Raw genomic sequence first — 20059 nt, 5'->3', positions numbered from 1 at the left:
ATGTTTTAAAACCTTGACTGAACAATATCAAAATCTCTACAGATCTATTGTCAAACATAGTTCAGATTTATGAAAACCTTGTCACATAATTGTATAAGGGTCATTTCAACTATGACATATGGGCCTTTTTGCCTCTGATCTCTTTTGTTGCTCTCTAACTTCCATATCTAATTATTTTATAGTTAATTATGATCATATTTTGATAAAGCGGCCTTTGAATTACGTTATCAATGTACATGTAGTTGTGGCACAGTGGTTAGAGCATTTGTTCTAGAGTCATGGAGTTACGAGTTAATCTGGAGGCTTCAAATCCAGTATGTGACACAGAGACTGGTCCTTTGGATGAGACCACCATCCACCAGCAAGTAGTGAAATCTCAATACGAGTCAAAAATCTCAAAGGGATGTTAAACAAACAACAAAAGCAATGAGTTAATTTGGCATTTGTAGGTTCAAATATTTGCTAGTGTTTGTTCCAAAAATTAATGTAGAAAATAATTTAACCTGACCTTAAACTGAATGATGTTTAATACCTGTCATGTAAATTTAGCACTGTAGGCTCGTTAATAATCATGATCTTTAGACAAGCGACACCAAAATGAAAGGGGGTCTCCTAAAACCACTCAAGTTATTGCATTCACATTTGTATTGATAAAAAAAACCACACATCCTGGAACTTTAGATACCTTGCTCACCTCTTCCACAACTGAATAAAATTAGCTATCTTTCTTTACTATTACAGTTTCTAAAAGTGGTTCCTGTCCAGTACAAGCAACAGATCATTGTCACCTTGGAGTCCAAGACTGAACCAGAGAGATGAGGAATCATTTAACTATTATGTATGTTGGTACTGCATTACAAAATAAATCAACAACTGCAAACTTTTGAACTATTTTATTATTTTGGGCTTTTATATTAGATTTATTCTTCCCTAAAAAATTACATGACACAGATTGCATTTGTCAAATACAGTAAACTTGAATATTTACATTAAGAGATCTCCACCAATCATAAAAGCAAATGGAATATCAACAATGAAGGGTATTCAATACACATGAAAAAGCACCAGAGACGTACACCATTCAATAATCTTGCAAACACAATGTGGCTCATGCAGAAGACCAACCATGTATCAGTAGAACAAAGCTACCTAACAAAGCTTTAATGCAATTGCACTCATTCTGCACTTTGTAAATCCAACAAGTCATGTTTTAAAATCAATTTTTTTTAAATTCTGCAGAATTTGTTATACTGAAGATTTTTTTAAACAAATTAAAAAAAAATTGAATGTATAGTTGTCTATCTGTAATTGCACAAAGCAAGTTTTAAATGTGAATAGTCTAAACTTCAAAATACAGGTGTACAATACACACAAGATAAATTATGTCATGAATACATACATTAATTTCTCTCACTCGGATATCTAAAAAATCATAATTTTTATAAATTTAATAAATATAGTAGCAACATACATAATTTGTAACATCATGTTTCTATGCACAGTAGAGAGCAGTAGTATGAATAGCAAGTGCCCTTTAACTCAGAAGACTTGAGGGTTCAAGAAGCACTTGGTTTCTATAATTTAAGAAGACAGACTTCTCTATCAATCATATTGTAGTTGGAACAACCTTTTCTCCCTCATTCATACACTCAACCTTAATAGATGACAACTAAACTACATAAAATGTGTATTTGTTGAAAGACAAAAATCACATCAACAAAAATTGTTACGTTTCTAATTTTTCAATCCAGCACATGCTTTGAAAGCTCAAATATATAAGTACATGATTACACATGTAGAAACATACGTTGATATTTTTATAATGTCCAGAAATACACCTATCTGTTTATACCATCACAGTTTGACTACTTGGTAGTTGTACACTACATGACCTTTGACACAGTAAGTAAGCAGTCAAATATACATCCCTATTTTTTACTCCTTGTATAAAATTGTATCACATCAACACAACACATTTTGGCTGAAGGTCCCCTCTAGACAAACATCAACTCTTGATTTGCTTCTGTAAATGCTGTAGGAACTCGTACAGAGACATGGAGGATTCTGATCTGTCCTCCACCATCCGCTCAAAGAACTCCATTCGTCTCTTACCATCATCTCTGAAAATTAATACAAAATAAATACTGTAAGTCATTTCAATTCCATGGTGTTAAAATTTCACGATTTCTCAAAAAGTACCAAATGCGATGGTTTAAATTTCGTATAAGCATTTAAATGTTTTTAAAAACTAGTGATAGCATTCACTATGGGTTTAATTTCGCAGAAAAATGAAGAATCGCGAAATTAGTGAAATTAAAACCATCGTGATTATTTGCCAATGTACAGCAACTTTAATTTGATCCTGAGAGCTGTCAGATCCAGTAATAGTGAATGTAAACCAAAATCTGATAAATCATTGGGCTTAGGTAGTGTTGAATATATAGTAAAACTATCTATGAAGACTTCTGATGGCTGATCCAGTGCAGGGGCCAATATCTAACATCATTTGGTACAAAAAAAAATTACCAGCATCAGAATATTTGAGCTAGTAATAAAATCATAAATCATAAACAACCAGCATACTAGTAGCTTGCGTTACAAGCATTTATATCAATATTTGCTGTTTTAGAGATATCAGTTGTTTCAGATACAGGGAATTCTGTTTTAATACAATAATGCAGAAAACTACTTTCAATTTACATGTACAATGCCAGAGTTAAAATGCTCAAATTGTAATGCTAAAAATTCAATTCTAGCATAAGTGCCTCTTCAATAGCATTGACTCAAATAAATCAGCTGATTGAGGATATGCATATCGGCATGCATAGCATTTTTTATCAGCAAGTATCAGTAGGCATAAGCATTCAAGAAAATTAGGATAAATGCTGGAGAAAAAATGTTCCTGTATTGTAGGAATCCCTTAATAAAATTTGTTTACCTGATGACATAGAAACAAGATCCTCCTGGTCTGTTGTCTAATAAGTCAGTGATGAAATTTCTCATTAGCTCTGATCTCTCATTGTCAAGTTCTGGTAGGTCAATCTGTCAATTGAAAGAGATTTACTTGAGTATTCATACAAAACTGCTTTTAATTCATCTGAACATCTAACTAGCAACTTGGTACTTTTATTACTGAAAGTTTTGATCACACTTGTGAGTATATACTGCTTACCAAGCCTTCAGGAATGGACATAAAGTTGGGTGCATCCAACACCTCCTGTATAAATATTTGTGGTGCAGCACTGCCAACATACAAGTAAATAGTGTCCAGTGTGTCCATCACATAAACTCCTGTACGGTCAATGTTAGCAGATGACAAGTGAAGTAATGGCGGCTTTGGCACAAGTATATCCCCTTTCTTTTCTGTATTCTAAAAGTAGCAAAGAGAAGAAAAGGACTTGATAAATACAATGTATTCCTTGATCTGGTATGTATGTAATTCTTCAAAACCACATATAAAGCTTTTGGTATTTGTCCCCAAACTATCTAAACCTGAAGACCATTGGGAAAAGAAGAGGCTATATTTATACAGGTATTGTGTACAGTTCTATAAGCTTACATATTTTTCGATGCTGTGGACTGGATATAAATCTGGAGACAGTGTCTTCAGAAGCTGTCCTACTGGCAGACTTTTGCACTGCTGCATGGCAAACACGCGTTCATCTAAGGGCGTGTTCAGGCCTACACGGAAAGCTTTCTGCAAAATTTCATATTTGTAGATAAAAAGAGGCCCATGAGCCACAACACTCACCTTGCTGAGTCACTTTGACCCAGCTGTTCTTCATCAGTGGATTTTGTTTTTTATATTTCCCTCTTTAATATCACAAAGGTTTTGACTCCATATCATGGACCAACCTCAAACCCTAAGTGAGCTATGATTTAATCGAAGTCGAGTCCACACAGCATTGGAAGTTTTAATATCAATGCCATCAACGTAGTTGTGGAGATTTTTTTTTCCCTGGCCCTGCCCTATCCGGGGTGTTATGATCTGAACTTGGATCTACATCACCTTATGATTCTTCTTTATTAATAAGACTACTTTGATGACATTGCTATTCTTGGAGATAATTTTAAAATTCCCTATATATTCCTATGTAAAATATCGATCATCTCTTGTGACCCCATCCTACCCCTTGAAGTCATGATTTGAAAAAAATTAATTGTACACTATGAAATAAAACTATCACCCAAGTTTCATCTTTTCTGGCCCCTTGAAAAGAATGGACAACAGTCAAATTTTGATCAGAAAAGCTCACCTGAGTCTTTCACTCAGGTCAGCTAAAAGTAAAGTATATACATTACATCTATAGTTTATGTTGTATGAAAAAAGATTCCTGCCAAAAAAAAATGAAATAATGTGCAATTATATACTTGCACATGTACTTCTACTTTGAAAGAATTGAAGTTAAAAACTTACTGATTTTAGAAGAGCCAAAATAAATGTTGGTAACATTCTGAGGGAGTAACAGATGGGTAGGCTTCCTATTCTCTGAGCTGGAGGAATTGTGCTTCCAAAGGATGCTAGAGAGTCCATGGCAGCATTGATCAGGGCTTCCCTGGCATCAGTTAATGAAGAGGTCACACTTCTGTCCACAGCTGTCAAAATGTACATGCACATGTATATAACATTCAAATGTATAAACAAGGAATGTTTTACAAACATATTTAGAAACTAATACTAACACATATTACTCGAGAGCTTGCGCAATACTGTACTTTGCAACAAACCACTAGGACTGGAGGTCCTGCATCACTCCATGTTAGTATACATATATCCCCCAACAGTTTTGTTTTCACTTGATTTACGGCATAAAGTCTTGCACCACCAGAATAGTACAAATATATTTCTCCCTATTTCCAGGGGGTCATGATTTGAACAAACTTGAATCTACACTAGCGGTAGATGCTTCCATAAAAATTTGATTAATCATGGCTTTGCTGTTCTTGAAAAAGTTCTTAGATTTTTCTTCTATATTCCTATGTAAAACTGATCACCTATTGTGGCCCCATCCTAATCCTGGGGGCCATGATTTGCACAAACTTGAATCTGCAGTAATTGAAGATGCTTCCTTATTAAAATGATCAATCATAGCCCTCCTGTTCTTGAGAAGATTTTAAAAGGTTTCTTCCTATATACTTCCAAGTAAATGTTGATCCTCTTCTGTGGCCCCATCCCAGCACATCCACATGACCTTTGCTAGCATGATTAGTCACAGTGATATGGAACCATTCTCAATATAATGTAGATTCAAGTTTATTCATATCATGTCCCCCTGGAGGAGGGTGGGGCCACAATGGGCAATCAAAGTTTTACATAGGAAATATAAAACTTTGATCACCCATTTTGGCCCCAACCTACATCTGGGAGAAATGGGGGGAGATCATGATTTAAACAAACTTTCTTGAATCTAAACTACCTGAGGATGCTTCCACATAAGTTTCATCTTTTGTGGCCCAGTGGTTCTTGAGAAGAAGTTGGAAATATGAAAAAGTTAACAGATGGACACCAGACAAAATGTGATCAGAAAAGCTCATTTGAGCCTTCAGCTCAGGTGAGCTAAGTTCATTGCTTAGTTCTTACCCATTTTGGCCAGAAGTCCTACTATAGCCTGCTGATCAGCCCCGGCGTAGATTTCAGACAGCTGATTTGTCACTGGTAAACAAAGTGTGTGGACTCGTATTCTACGCTCCCCTACAGAGAAGGGATATCACACTGTATATATTTTTTCACAAACATTAAAAAAGAGACATTTAAATATCAATGCATCCATAGCATGGATAAATAAGAGACTTTCATCTCTACAGAGTAAATTACTAAATGCAGATAATCTAGCTTACATTGATCAATATTACCTTAACCAAGTATGGACTGTCCCTTATAATGTGTCCCAAAACATACTTGTAATTTCAAATATTCAATAAACTAAGATGTTTACCTTTGCTTGATGTGTAGAGCAAAGCTGCTTGGAAACACACTGTATTTGTATCAACTAAAGAATCTTCTATAGACATTTGCATTCCAAAGCCAGCATCAGGATTAACATTGGGTAACGAGAGCAAGTCAGTGGAACGAACAAAGAAGTTGCCATGGAACGTGTGGATACTTAAACCTGTAATCCATATATACAAGTCACATGACTTATAAACTCTGGTATTGGATACAGAATATGATTGTTGTGGATATATCTCACTACATATATCATAGAAAATCTGAGAATATATTTTTTCAATATGATTAATTAGTTGCAAAATTGTACCTTTGGTACATCTAATTCTCATTACAGCTTCAAATCCAATCTTCCTTGTCAGATAACGCCTCAGGTCTGCTTCAAACTTCTCTGTTAATGATGGATTTTTCACAGCATGGAATGATGGGTACTGATAGACACACCCACCTGAATACTTAGATATACAAGCTGAAAAAAAATAAAAGAAGAATGAATGTTAATGCATGTACCATAAGTTACATGTAAATCATTATTTTAATGGCCCCATTTCTCATATAAGATTTAAATATCAAGAAACACTAGACTGAGCAATCTTCAAATGGGAGGAAAAAGTGAGCATGTGCACTACATTATATGTCATTGTATCAATACTGTCATTAATGATCAAATATAGATAAAAATCGTAGATCAGGCGGTTTTACACAAGATGTTTGCAATGTTTATGGATGAAAGCCTTTCATTTACTTACATATTGATGCTATATCAGCGTACTGTCCATTTAACATAAACAAATCTACTGCTACTTGTTGAGCCGAGCAATCCAGAGCCAGTTTCTTGTAAAAATCTGTTGCTGGACCAAGATTCGTTACATTCTGAAATTTTAGGGTTCATATAATATAACATACAGCATATCAAAAATTTATGACATGAAATATTTTAAACAAAACACTCCTCAGCATTGACAACATTGCATGATGTATCAGCATTGTAAAATTGAAGTCCTACAGAATTTCTACCAGCTAGACTGTACTAGGAGGTGTCAGGCTTACCTTGCCAGATCTCAGGCTGGGGTCCTCTCTGGACTGTAGAGACCCTGGTCCAGCTGTGGGCAGCACTGTCTGCATGACAGTAACTCGACCTCCAACAGGGCTCTACAAAAGGCAATTAAATAAAGTGATAGCAACATATCCATGAGATAGTAAATAGGATAACATGTTTACTGAGAGAAAAAAATCTTTAAATTAGTATGCCTAATAATATTTCCAGAGTGATCCATACATCATATTCAGCGTAAGACTTCAAATGGCATCAAAATATTTTAACACTACTGAATGATTACCACTAGTTTGTGAGCAGCCTGGAGTGCTGCACCTAGAGCACTTCCTGTCTCTAGATTTCCTTCAAAGAGAGAAGGCATCATATTCAGTAAATCCAGTACCAGGTCCTTGCACTCATTTAAATTGACTAGAAGATTATCAGGACACGGCAGGAAAATGTCTACAAAATAAATCAATGAATATAAGTATACATTTACTTAAATTTCATTATCTGCACTAATTATAATCTTTTTAAAACTTTCAATTGTTCCACATATTTTATGACTGCATAATTACCAAAAAATAAAATTACAATAACTAATTTTTTTTATGTTCACACACAAACAAACATATCATGTAAAGACATACCATCAATATCTGACACCGTTAACATCTGTGGCTGGGATAGTCCCTCTGCGAGGTTAAAAAAGTGTAATGCCCTATCATACGCAATAAATCCAATCTGGGTCCTAGAATCTCTTGGTAACTTGTCAATTTCTTCCAGCAACAGTTGGCAGAAAATGCTTAAATACCCTGTAAAATGAAAACATCCAAATTTTGAAAAATATTACCCCGGAGACCTACCTTATATTGATTTCCTAATTTACAGTCATATTTTTGCAGTCATTTATAGCATACATAAGCATACCAGTTTCTACAGCATTAAAGGAGACATCCAGTAGAAATAGATAGAGTGCTGGCTGAGGGGGGCGCAGCTGAAAGAGAGAGGTACTGTGTAAATATTTATAAAACAAATCAAATCAGAGAAATTAGGGAAAATATCAGACATATTATGTGGCATATCATTTATCAGTTACTCTCAATAGGAGTGTACACTGAAAGTAAATGAATTTCACTGAAAAAATCTCATAGTTTAAATTGTGCATTTTGTCGCTAATATTGTATTAGGTATCATATTACCGGTATTGTGTGCTCCTCCCCAAAAATATATAAATAAATGAAAAAAAGAAGTCTAGCATAGTTTAATTCAGAAGTTGTTTGACATAATGTATACAAGATGCCCTCAGTCAATACTGGCATCTGATGTAACATTTCTGTGTATCGGAGAAGAATTTACCATATAATCTGAGGGTGCAATGAATTCTATAGTAGATGACTTGATTTCTGGTCTTCTCTGTGGTTCACCATAGGTTTTACTGACTGGGTCATAGGAAAATTCATCTGGCACTGTAAGCAAGCAGAAATTCATTAATTTTCACTATGGGAAAAGGGTATCTTTAAAATTCAAGTACATGACAAAATATGCAAGGATTTTTTTTTAAATCATTTTGTTAGGTATGATAAAACAAATGTATTTTTCCTTAAGGGGAGATGGGACACCTCACATGACTCAATTGACTATGTCATACTCACTGTTAATGTAGGTGTTAAATGTTGTTAAAATCATCAGTATTTGTTTAATTTTTGTACAACTTGTTAAGCTTCAATATTTAATGTAAAAATAATTAACAGTTTTAAACGATCAATTCAATACTAGTATTTAAATTCTTAAAAATTGTGATATTGATTGATCCACCCATCTCTTTCCTTACAAGAGATTATTAATTACTTTTGACTCTTCTCTAAGATTACTCCAATGAAGAGAATACTTTAATTTCTTTTTAGTAGATGAAGACTTATGGCTCATAAGAGGAGATACTACTCACATTCATTCACTCTGTAGCAGAGGTTACATTTCCATCGCCGAGAATCCACGAAGAAAACGAAGGGGTTGATATACGTTCTACAGGATCGACAACGCACTATCACACTGGACTGTATTACAGGAAGTTGCTACAATGAACAAAATTTTCAATTTATTGGACTGTAATATCCAGCAATAGAATACAATAGAATACCAAATTAAATTTAAAATGTTTATTCTTTCTAAAATTCAATGAGATTTCCTTGTGAGATACAGGTTTAATAAGGTGAAAGTACAAAGCAGGCAGACATATGAGTTTGGGGTCAATATCACCCAATTAATATATTTTTATCATTATAATAGTGTTAAACTCTAGGACTAAAGAATTTTACAACATATGAACATATGTTTTTTTCATCATATTGTATGTGGAAATCTTTATCTAATACAATCTATGTTTCTTTTTGTTGCATTTCAAAACTACACCTTTCCATTAGATCGTTACAAAAAATATCCTAGCAATAAGCCATATCCCAACAAAGAATGGAAAATCCAAATTCCACTGTTCCTATTTTTAAGAACAGCTTTGGATTTTTTGCTAGTAATATACACCAAAAGGAAAGCATGCATTTCAGCAAACTGAGTATTACATGTACATCGATAAACAAAATCATTACCTCATCTTCATTCTGAAGGGGTAGAGGGCAACCAAGATTTAGTTGGTAATAAAGCTCTTTATATCAGCATAAAAATACACTTATAATGCATGTAAACCTGAGAATTTTCCGTGATGTTTATCTTACTTACTGACAAATCTTTAAATGGGTGAATCAGAATTCCTAAAGGCAGCCTCGCTTTGTTCAGTAAATTTGAAGTCTGAGGTATTGCAGTTAATGTACATCGGAAAACACTGAAACAAACAAACTATACATAGATATACCTGTGGATATAAAACAGAGATTTTTCCCAACACATTCACATCACATGATCTCTTCTTTGATTATAATTAAGTTTCAGGTAGAAAAACAAAAACAAACCAAACAACACATTTTTGATAAAATAATGATTATTAAAAATTGTGACTTACTCTGCTTGACAGTTGACCTTTTTGTACTCGTTATTTAATCTTGGTTTCACCACTTCTAGCCCCTCTGGTGGAAGCAGGTTTTTCTCGTTCAATAAGTTTACTACTCTGTCCTGATAAAATAGCAGTTAATGTCTTGATTTTAAAGTAATCACTTCCTGATTTCAAAATATTTAACAAATTTTCTTTTATTTCATTTGCATGTAAAAAGCTTTAAAATCCCTACCTGTACTGACATAGAACTAAAACTGGCACTAAGGTTCCCTGGCTGGGAGGATGTAGGGAACCCCCCTGGGGCTGATGGTGGTATTCCACCTTGTCCTCCCCCTGGCTGGTTTGACCCCTGCTGTCCCGGGGAGTAGACCCCAGGTTGTACATTTGGCTGATAGCTACCTGGCTGGGAAAATTGTGGAGGGTTTTGGCTCTGTGGTTGCCAAGTTGTTGGAGGTGAAGTAGGCTACGAATGTGAAGACCAACACATATACAATACAAACATCAGGATTCAAAAAATATAACTACATCTTCGATTTTTTCATACAAATGTACTTTAGATCAAGCAAACAACAAAATATTCTACATCCAAAAAAATCCAGTTTAGTAACAAAAGAATTATTAAGTAATGGCATACCATTTGTGGATACTTAGGTCGGGAGGGAGTACTGCCAATATGCCCTGGTTGCATCTGAAGAGGAAATCCTGTTGGAGGTGGCTGAGTTGTACCATAAGATGTTGGTGGTGCACCAGAAGTTACAGGTGACATTCCAGGTTGATGAAGAAAACCTCCTGTCGTGGGAGGTCCACCTGTTGGTGGCCCAGGTCTCGACACTGGTGGCATCCCAGGAGAGGGTACACTTGTTGGGACTGGGGGCATCGGAGCTCTCATTGGTGGAATACCAGTGGGTCCTGACGGAGGACCTTGATTATTATACATTCCTCCAGCTACTGATGATGGGGGGCCACCTACTGGAGGCTGCTGACCACTATAAGATGTGGGAGGAAATGATCCTTGCATTGATGATGGTGCCATTACCCCTTGAGGTTGCTGGCCGCTAAATGAAGTTGGTGGCATATAACCACCCACAGCTGGAGTGGGGCCTCCCAAAGATGGGGATCCATATGGGTTAGGTTGAGCACTCATAGGGGGTCTTGGTGCACTAATGGGTCTTTGTACACCTGTAGGTGGTACATTACTTCTTGGGACCCCCATTCCTTGTTGTCCATATCCTGTTTGAGGTGGACCAGGTTGTCTTGGTTGCTGACCACTGTACGATGTAGGCGTCCCTGTTCTCTGGGGAGTTCCTGCATGGGATATTCCTGGTTGTCCCATCGTTGGACCTTGAGTTCTCTGGGGAGTTCCTATATGGGATATTCCCGGTTGTCCCATCATTGGACCTTGAGGTCCAGGTTTGCTTTGGTAAGGATTAGGTGGACCTTGTCCCATTGCTGGACTTGGTCTGTGTGTGGAAGGTGGACCTCCAATGGCAGTTGAAGGATTAACTTGAGTGACTGGTGACCCTCTATTTCTGTTTCCTTGGCTGAATGTATTACTAACACCAGGAAGGCTTTGAATCTGTTGATCCTGTTTATCATCCCCTGATCCTGGGAAACTCTCTTCTATAGGGAAAACACAGAAAAAAATCCTCAGTTCTAAACACATTCAGGTGTAAATTACATGTATAAAAATAAATTAACATTTCTGTTTCTTGCTTCCTAAGCTTCTTACATTTTGTGTGTCAATGAAATGCAATTTGACATCAGTGATAAAATGTGTTAACTAACTCAGTTAAGGAAATAGATTCTAAAAAGATTATACAACACTTAATACTCAAATATAAGTATCAGATAGCATGACCATTTTCAGCACTTTCTTCCATAAATCCAACTTTCAGCATATTGAATAATATGCATCGGTACATTTTTTTGGCATTCATGTATGATTTATCCAACAATTAGTGCAAAATATAACCCTTGTTTTCCCTAAGAACCAGTTACCGGCCAAATTATTCCCTTTCATTTCATAAAAATGCCTCTTAGAAATCAGAAATTTAAAAAATAATTGTTGTAAGGTCCACAAAGATTTTATTCCTAAACCTCAACCCACTGATCTCTAACCCTTTACGTTTGAAATAAAGGGAAACACTGTAAACATTCAATGCTTACATACATGTACAACTTTAAATTTTCTTAAAACTGAGAAAACACATATATCAATTTCAATTTATCACAAATCTCTATATTATTAATTTAAGCTGCATCAAAAATAAACTAACAAAACCTATGTATTCTTATCTTTGCTCTTGGTCACATAAAACTTCAAAGCTTGTAACGGAGTTATTCAGTGATATTCTTTCTTACTTTCAGTTTTAGTGGATAAATCTCCTCCTTCTAATGCCTCATAAGACTGTGTTTCCAATGGAGATGGGGCTCTGGATGATTTACGGGATGTTGGTTCTGTCAATCAATATCAAAAAAGTATTATTAATTATCAATCAATATTAACTAAGAAACATGCAAACTCAGATTACTTTCTTCATCAATTTGTGGTGAAATGATCAAGCTTAAGATTGAAGGGAGTAAATCAAAATTTCTGTTATTTATTCACTAAAAGCCTTACAGCATCTATAATATGCAGAATTCTGTAAATGCATGTAGTTTATATAACTTTAGGTAACATATAAATTAAAAACACATTACATGCTTTCAAAAAATATTATTACATACGAAATGGTCAGGCCAAATAAAAAAATATGTGTGGTTCCGGTTACCCGACCTTCCCTATTTTATACCCCCGACCCTAAACTTTTTTTTTGGCAATTTTCATATTTTTTCCGGAATTTCCCCCGATTTCCATCAATGGCTCCAGTTTAAGTTTTAGTTTCAGCAATGACGGCCTCCTTGCAAAACATAGTGCAAGTGTTTAATAGTGTTAAATCCAAAGCAAGCTAGCATGTACATGTAGGTGTCCCCTACCAATATTGACTAGTATATTATCACACCACATCAAATGCCATTTGCAAAGCAGTGATAGGTATTATTTAGAAAAAATTAAGAAAATCATTTTGTTAAAAAAAAAAAAAAAAAAATCCCTACCTACCTACCCTGATTTTTTTGGAAGTGTAACCGGAACCACACATATTTTTTTGTTTGGGCTCAATTTAAATTGTTTATTGCAACATCAAAAAAAAAAAAAAAAAAAAAAACACAAACAAACAAACACAAAAAACAGGAATGCACATAATGAGCACCAACAAACTTGAAAATGAGAGTACATGCATGAATACTGTGTCTTCTCCATGTCTTTAAAAAATCTAGGAGTTTTGGATATCAAAAGTCTAGAAGATCCCAATTATTCAAGTAGTTATATTACATTCAATAGTCAAATTTTATCAGCAAATTTGGAACTTTATAAATTATACATACAATTCAAGACAATGTCTAGAATGAATGTTTTGCCAATTTGGTATCAGAACTGTACTACTTAGAAGGTGTCTTGTACAACATACTATAACTGGGTAAAAGGCAGTGTTAAAAATTGCTGATGAAACATTTTATACATCACAAATACGAAATAGCTGCAGAAAATAGCACAGGGATAACAGGCAAAACAAAATACAAAACTAAAATGGCAGATGAATGCAGTTAAATAACACCTGAATGTTAACTAATCTGATATACCTGAATTGTTAGGAGTTAATCCAGGAGTTAGTGACATGCCCACTTGGTGAGAATATTGGCCTTGTCCATGAAAAGGTACAGGCAAACCTCCCTCTAGAAAATTACAAACATTTTACATACAAGGGAAAGTTACAAATGTAAATATTGTGGCCTAATAAGCTGATGTGATTTTTCAGAACACAGTGTAAAGCTGACAAAAACCAAATCATGCAAAAAGCTTTTAAATTAATGATTTGTAAAAAGAAATATACAAAATCAATGCTTTTCTGTACTGCATGCAAATTGCATACTTAAGTAACAAAACTACAACTGCATCAACAAAAAAATTAACAAATATTTGAACCTGTTGGTGGTGTATCTGTTCTCTGATCTGGTAAACCGCCTGGCGGTTGAGCAGAAAAATTTAGGGGAACTGGACTGTTTGAATGAGATGAAGTCTGGACAGCATTGAAACTGTCCACTGCAGAAGCAGAACTTGAATAAGGCATTCCTGGAACAGGTGCTGAAGAAATCCCAGTGGGTAAACTTCCAGATGATGAAATAGAAGATACAGGCATATTTTGAGCCTGAGACTGCTTCTGAATTGAATTTGGATTTGAAGGCCTATTTACTGGGCCATTCATAAATGCCTGGGATGGGGCAGACACATTCATCATTGGAGGTTGGAATCTGTTTGAAGGTAATCCCATTGGGGGCTGCATTCTCTGCATGGGTGGTTTACTAAGAGGAGGAGTGCCATGTCCATTCAATGAAGCATTGTAACCCGCAGGAGGCATAGTATGTAACACATTGCCTGAGGTACTCATGGGAGGTCTATTCATTATCTGTCCTGCTAAGTTTTTGTTCTGCATTCCACCTTAAAAGACATAAATGAAATTTTATCTCAAAATTTTGAACACTTTCAATAAGTAAAAGCTGAATCATTACAGCTGTAAAAGATGAAAACAACTAACTTCTAGTACAGCTGGTATTCGAGACTCTAAGTTAAATCTACCGTATATGAATGAAAACATATTGGTTCTATATTTGACACTCTGACATAACACCCGCAACGTGTTCTTCCAAACGTCATTTTAAATAATGTCAACATACGCCGGGTTAACATTTTCTTCACTTGACTTGTGAAGAGATAACAAATCAATCTATTCGTTGGTGAATATTCAATATGTACTCACCAGGGGGACCAGTGCGTGTTGGTTGTGCGTAAGAATTAAAATTATGAGGTCCATTTGGACTGCTGTTATAATGAGAATGTTGATCCGCCATATTCCGCACTATTATAAAATATCTTTCGATTTCAACATTTTACAAAGCAAACTGTGTTTCGTATGCTGTTCTTTCTCTCATCACATTCTCCAATCAACATCTGTACAAAAGAATCTCAAATTTTAACAAGATAAGCCTCCTGAACAGAATTTTTTCGTTGTCCCTAGCTGTTTGACGAGTCCATTTTCTGATCCGGAAGTTGCTTTGTGACAGTCATGCGCTCAGCGCTATCTAACGTGGCAAGAAGAATTATTTCCCTTTGTGAAACTCTTTCGTTCTGTTTAGAACAATCATGCGGTCTCTGTTGTAGTAAAAGTTTAGAATCTATACAATATTGAATATGATCTACTAACTCGAATACACATTCCCTCTTATCAGCTTATGCAAAGAGAGAGAGAGAGAGAGATGATCTCTTATTTTTCATGTATTCCGCTCAAAATCAGGCATTCCTTTCGGCAATATTATTTTATTATTATTAAAGTCAGCAATGAATACTTTGAAATATATGAATATACTCTACATTATTTTGTTTACCTCACATTTGTCACTTTGTATATGTATGTATTATTCTTGTTAATTTGTTTTATGACATGACTGATGACTGTATGCCGACATGGTAATTGTCAATAAAGTGAATTGAATTATTCATATAACGTTAAATCTGGACAATTTTTCATTCCTACAATAATCTTCCGGGCGGGGTATATTATTTTTTACGGAAGCCCATCTAGGATCTGTCGAAAATGTTTTGAATTCGATATCATGATCAAATTCCCGAATTTAATTCGTTGAATCGAGTTCTTAAATTTGTTATATTACGGTTAAGGTCAGACGACACGTTCCTCAAATATATATTTTGTATACCTTGGTATTATATCAAAAATCATTCATAATTGTCATTTTCTTGTGATTTCTAAATTGTTTTCAATATGTTTAAAAAAAAAAAAATAAGTACACCAAAAATTGTGACATTGGCAATTCAAAAGATAGTGTACCCATAAGGATTATAGAAGAAATATCACCCTCTGGTTTCTTGCGCAAATGCCTGGTAAGGCATCTCAAATTTTAGTGAGGAAACTTGTTTAGGAAGTTAAACTTTAATGACAAGTTCTTAGGGGCAATTATATAAATGTCGAATTCGATTAAACGAATTTAATTCGATATAATATATATATTTTTAAATTCGCTATAATGAATTCAGCAAATTTCTTATAAAGAATTAACCTCGTCATCGCAAATTCAGAAAGTAGTTACAGTATATTGAATCACATTTTTTTTTAACAATTCGACAGTTTGTTATATCGAATTAAAAATTTTTTGGTAGGTCCTAAATGTAAATGGGCCTCCGTGCTTTTTCAATTGGACTTGGCATGTAAAGATTTTTATTTTGCTCTTGTTAGGTTCTTATTTATATCAATTTCTGGGTTTAAAATCTTTTACGCATAAGCAATATTAGCAAGTCTGTATTTGTGAAGGTGCTTTCAAATTTTCCTACATATTAATCAACCCAACACATCATGCAGGCTATTGTTTGATAACCATATATATAATTTCAGAGAAATCTGGACCAATTTTCCATGCACCATTAAAATCAAACGAACAGAAATAACGACTAAGAATACCATTTTGATTTAAAATATTCCTTGTTTTTTGTTTTTTGTTGTTGTTTTTTTGAAAATGCAACATAAAACGTGAAAACTAGAATACATTATATAAAAAATGTAGATACATTACATTTGTAATGTAAATTTAGTTGTTTATTACAAGTTGCAATACAATATTATTTTAAGGGGGGGGGGGTAAATTTTTACCAAACATGTACAACTCTGAGAAGGTTCTATTAATTTAGAAAAAAAAACGGAGGGGAGTATATTACTTTTCAGATTTTGTACCGAGAGAGAATACACTGTAGGTTACCTATTGCCCATCAAAATCAAAAGGAAAATGTCCCAAAAAATAAATGTTAAAAATAGAAATATTGTGAGGCATATTCATGATTTGTTATTTATTTCTGAATTTATTCACAATAAGTAAACGTTCCTAATGCAATGGAACATTCTCATTTCAATTTCAAATAAAGTTTAATATATCATTTGTAATATTGACAGCGTTCTCCCCTTTTTCTGGTCACTTTATGAAATTGTTAAAATGTATATAACTGTATAGTTCGCAAATTTATCTTCTTAATTCGATGAGTAGATCAAGTACAGTAATTTTAAATGTAACAATTTTATTCACATGAATTGATAAAAGATTTCATCACCACATTACCAGAAAGTAACATACTCTGACCAAGCAAGATATATGAGGTTTCTGTACCCCTCTCTTTTCGGATCGAGAGAAACTTACAATACTAATAAGATTTTATAATTATTTACAAATTTCTAAGCTGTAGAACAGCCTATGCAAATATACATACACTAGCCGTGTAAATGAAAAAAAGCATCCTTTGTTCAAGGATAGGCACTTATTTAAGAAATAGAAATGGAAAAGGAAGTTTGGTTCCACAGAAAAATTGTGAAACATAAAGATTGTTCTGAATCAGTAGTGAAGATTTGTTTTCCAAATAGCCCTAGAGCTTAGTGGATACTCTCCATACAGAAGTTAACAGGTTTATAGAACAATATACAAATAATATTAATTTTTCTGTAATAGAACTACAAAGATACAGTCCCTGCAATTAAATATTGTTATAAACATTTCGATCTTCGAGGGGTCGAAAGGACAGTAAATTGGCTTCCATAGGTCTTCAAAGTTAAACCCAAAATATGTAAAAGGGCGAGGAGTCTAGAAGAGGGTTAGAACCCCCCCCCCCGATTTTCAGTGTTATTAAACTTACAAATCAAACTTGAATTACTTAGCCCCATGCACCCCACCCCCTTTCTCAGGAAAAGTGGACCCCTCCTAAGATCTTAAATAACAAATGCAAGAAAAAAAAGATATGTATATGAAATTAAGACAGTTTTCTCTCTGTGATAGCTACAAACATAACATGGAGTAACTCAGTAACATGGATACTAAGTGTTAAGGAATATATGGGATCTCTAAGAGGTCATTTCTTTTTTGGTGGCAAATGTAACAAATCTGCATGGTAGAGTTATCTCTCTTAGCAGAGGTGGAGGTGTTCATCTGCTTTAAGTTCTATATGCGTTATCTAAGATTTCATATGTGTTCATCTGAGATTTTATTTGTGTGAATTCATAGGAGCTACAAGCCTAGAACACGTCTAGAGTACTTTACAATCACAAGTAATAGCTTTTCAAAAAGCTTGCTTGACTAACCAATCAATATCTATGGAACTTATAAGCAAGAGAGGTGCTAGAGGTCCGTCAGCAAGGAGCGACATAGTTGCATTCATTACACGAGATGTACAATTGACTTTCTCTTGAAAATCTCATAACCAAATACTACAGATTAACGAATATCTAAGACATGCCACTATTTAATCATTTATTAGTTAGCCCACGGGCTGACAAGTTACGTTGGGATGAAACTGTAAGTGCGCTAGAGTAGATTATAAGAGCCATAGCTGCCTTTCCGACAACACGACCGACTCAAAGAATTTAAAAGGAAATCACCTGTTTCTATTTATAGATATACCATCAAACTATATGTAATATGATTTGAGGACGAGTGTTATATTTTCATAGTTGCAAGTATGTCAAATGAGAATCATTTAATTTGTTCAATTCTCTAATTCTGAGACAAAAGATTTAGAAAATCAATAAAAGTAAAACAAGTAGCTATGAATTTGCAAACTTTAGTAAAATAGTTTAGGACTGTCTTTTCCCGAGATACTTTCAAAGTGTCATGTGTATATTGTAACTTTCTGAAATTGTGTATTTTATAAAACGTAATAAAGAAAAACGTAGAAAAGATACACAAAGAAAAAACATTTAAAAAGCATAAATGGAAAAGATGTGGGGCTCGAACTCGCAATCAGCATATTTACATTCCAGCAATCATACCACTGCGCCAACGAAGTCAATGACGTCGAATGGATAAATTTAAGACAGATTGCTAAATCTTACGATAATATGAGAAGAAAAATTGAATAGGCCTATATATTTTCATCATTTTCAATATGAAGACCACCTTTAACCAGAATTATCTAAATGTAATGAAGTGCAGTCATATCCAAATAAAATTATTCAAAAGTTGTTTTTCTGGTTAAGGGTGGTCTTTGGCAACAGTTTGTCATATTTAGGTGGATACCTCAATATTTACTATATACTCCATACAAACTGGATAATTTTTATATTTATCATATGAGGGAACTATTAATATTGAAATATCATTATTGTGTGGTTTGGTTTTACGCATGTATAAACTAAGATTGTATGACAAAATTTTGGTTAAACAATGAATTTAAGAAATCACTAGTAGAGTAGGCGAAAATGCCTATCAAATGCGCTATGGCTCTTTTTTGGAAAAACAGTTCGATGATTCGTTTTAAAGAAATTCATATTACATGTACTCTCTTACTAGAGGGCGCGCTTCTTCATGCACACTCTCTGGTCAGTGATACATGCAGATTGATGAGACGGTCTCTTTTTATAGACTGGTCTGTTTTCCGTCGTTCTCGACGACGAAGTAAATTATGAACAGTTTTAACTGCCTTGTCTTGAAGTGTTTGAGACAAAACTGCTTCAATGCTGCTCTAGAATACAAAGTTAATGGACTGTACACATTATAGCTAGAGCAAAACAAGATACTAATAACACCCCCTCCCCCCCCCCCAACCGGACGAAACTCACGCGCTGATGGTCTTAGCATATAAATGTACATGTATTATAAATGAGTTTAAAATACATCTTTATGTACAGTTTTAAAATTGTTTAGTTTTCCTTTTCAATCGATTTCAGGGCCTTTCTCATAATTATAATAACGTGCTTTTATATGAAATGAAAACTAGTAGAGATCATGATGTCTTCTTCATTTTGCCGATTCTTTGCTTAGAACCTTACGGGAGTTAAGCCCATTCCTCCATGGGTACTGACCTACACTCTTGTCACTCACTCACTATCCTTGTTCATCACAAAGCATGAAATAATAAGCTACTGGCTGTACTTTCTAAGCTTTTTAAAAAACCTAACCTTGTAACGTACATCATTAATAAATGTAA

The 20059-nt window shown here is 34.5% G+C and overlaps 2 protein-coding genes across 6 annotated transcripts in view; one reads left to right on the top strand and one right to left on the bottom strand.

The window, feature by feature from the left end:
- The window catches only part of LOC133205358 (meiosis inhibitor protein 1-like), a 31226-nt gene extending 30295 nt beyond the window's left edge, over positions 1-931 (top strand). The window contains exon 29 of the mRNA XM_061341160.1: positions 742-931. Coding sequence (XP_061197144.1) covers positions 742-819 — 78 coding nt within the window. The 3' untranslated portion in view covers positions 820-931. The remainder of the gene's footprint in view (positions 1-741) is intronic.
- On the bottom strand, positions 879-15137 carry LOC133205327 (protein transport protein Sec24A-like). Of its 5 annotated transcripts, none has more exons than XM_061341133.1 (24): positions 14844-15137; positions 14012-14524; positions 13669-13761; positions 12349-12444; positions 11386-11607; positions 10622-11328; positions 10220-10450; positions 9997-10106; positions 9717-9819; positions 8932-9058; positions 8343-8452; positions 7914-7980; positions 7634-7798; positions 7288-7445; positions 6998-7099; positions 6697-6820; positions 6258-6416; positions 5937-6110; positions 5582-5692; positions 4418-4596; positions 3560-3697; positions 3173-3370; positions 2939-3042; positions 879-2120 (listed from the first exon to the last, which is right to left on the bottom strand). In XM_061341133.1, exons 1-24 carry the CDS (start codon positions 14932-14934, stop codon positions 2006-2008), a joined length of 4197 nt encoding a protein of 1398 aa, XP_061197117.1. In that variant the 5' UTR covers positions 14935-15137; the 3' UTR covers positions 879-2005. The 5 variants fall into 5 exon arrangements, with proteins under 5 accessions (XP_061197117.1, XP_061197125.1, XP_061197102.1 ...); XM_061341141.1 differs by having other exon boundaries at positions 11386-11604; XM_061341118.1 differs by having other exon boundaries at positions 10622-11607.
- Positions 15138-20059: the final 4922 nt, after the last annotated feature.

The sequence above is a fragment of the Saccostrea echinata genome, unplaced genomic scaffold (assembly GCF_033153115.1).
Source record: "Saccostrea echinata isolate AGI-Se365-2 ecotype Australia unplaced genomic scaffold, CSIRO_AGI_Sech_v1 ptg000002l, whole genome shotgun sequence".
In the NCBI taxonomy this organism is placed as follows: Eukaryota; Metazoa; Mollusca; class Bivalvia; order Ostreida; family Ostreidae; genus Saccostrea; species Saccostrea echinata.
This window is presented reverse-complemented; position numbering and strand designations above follow the sequence as displayed.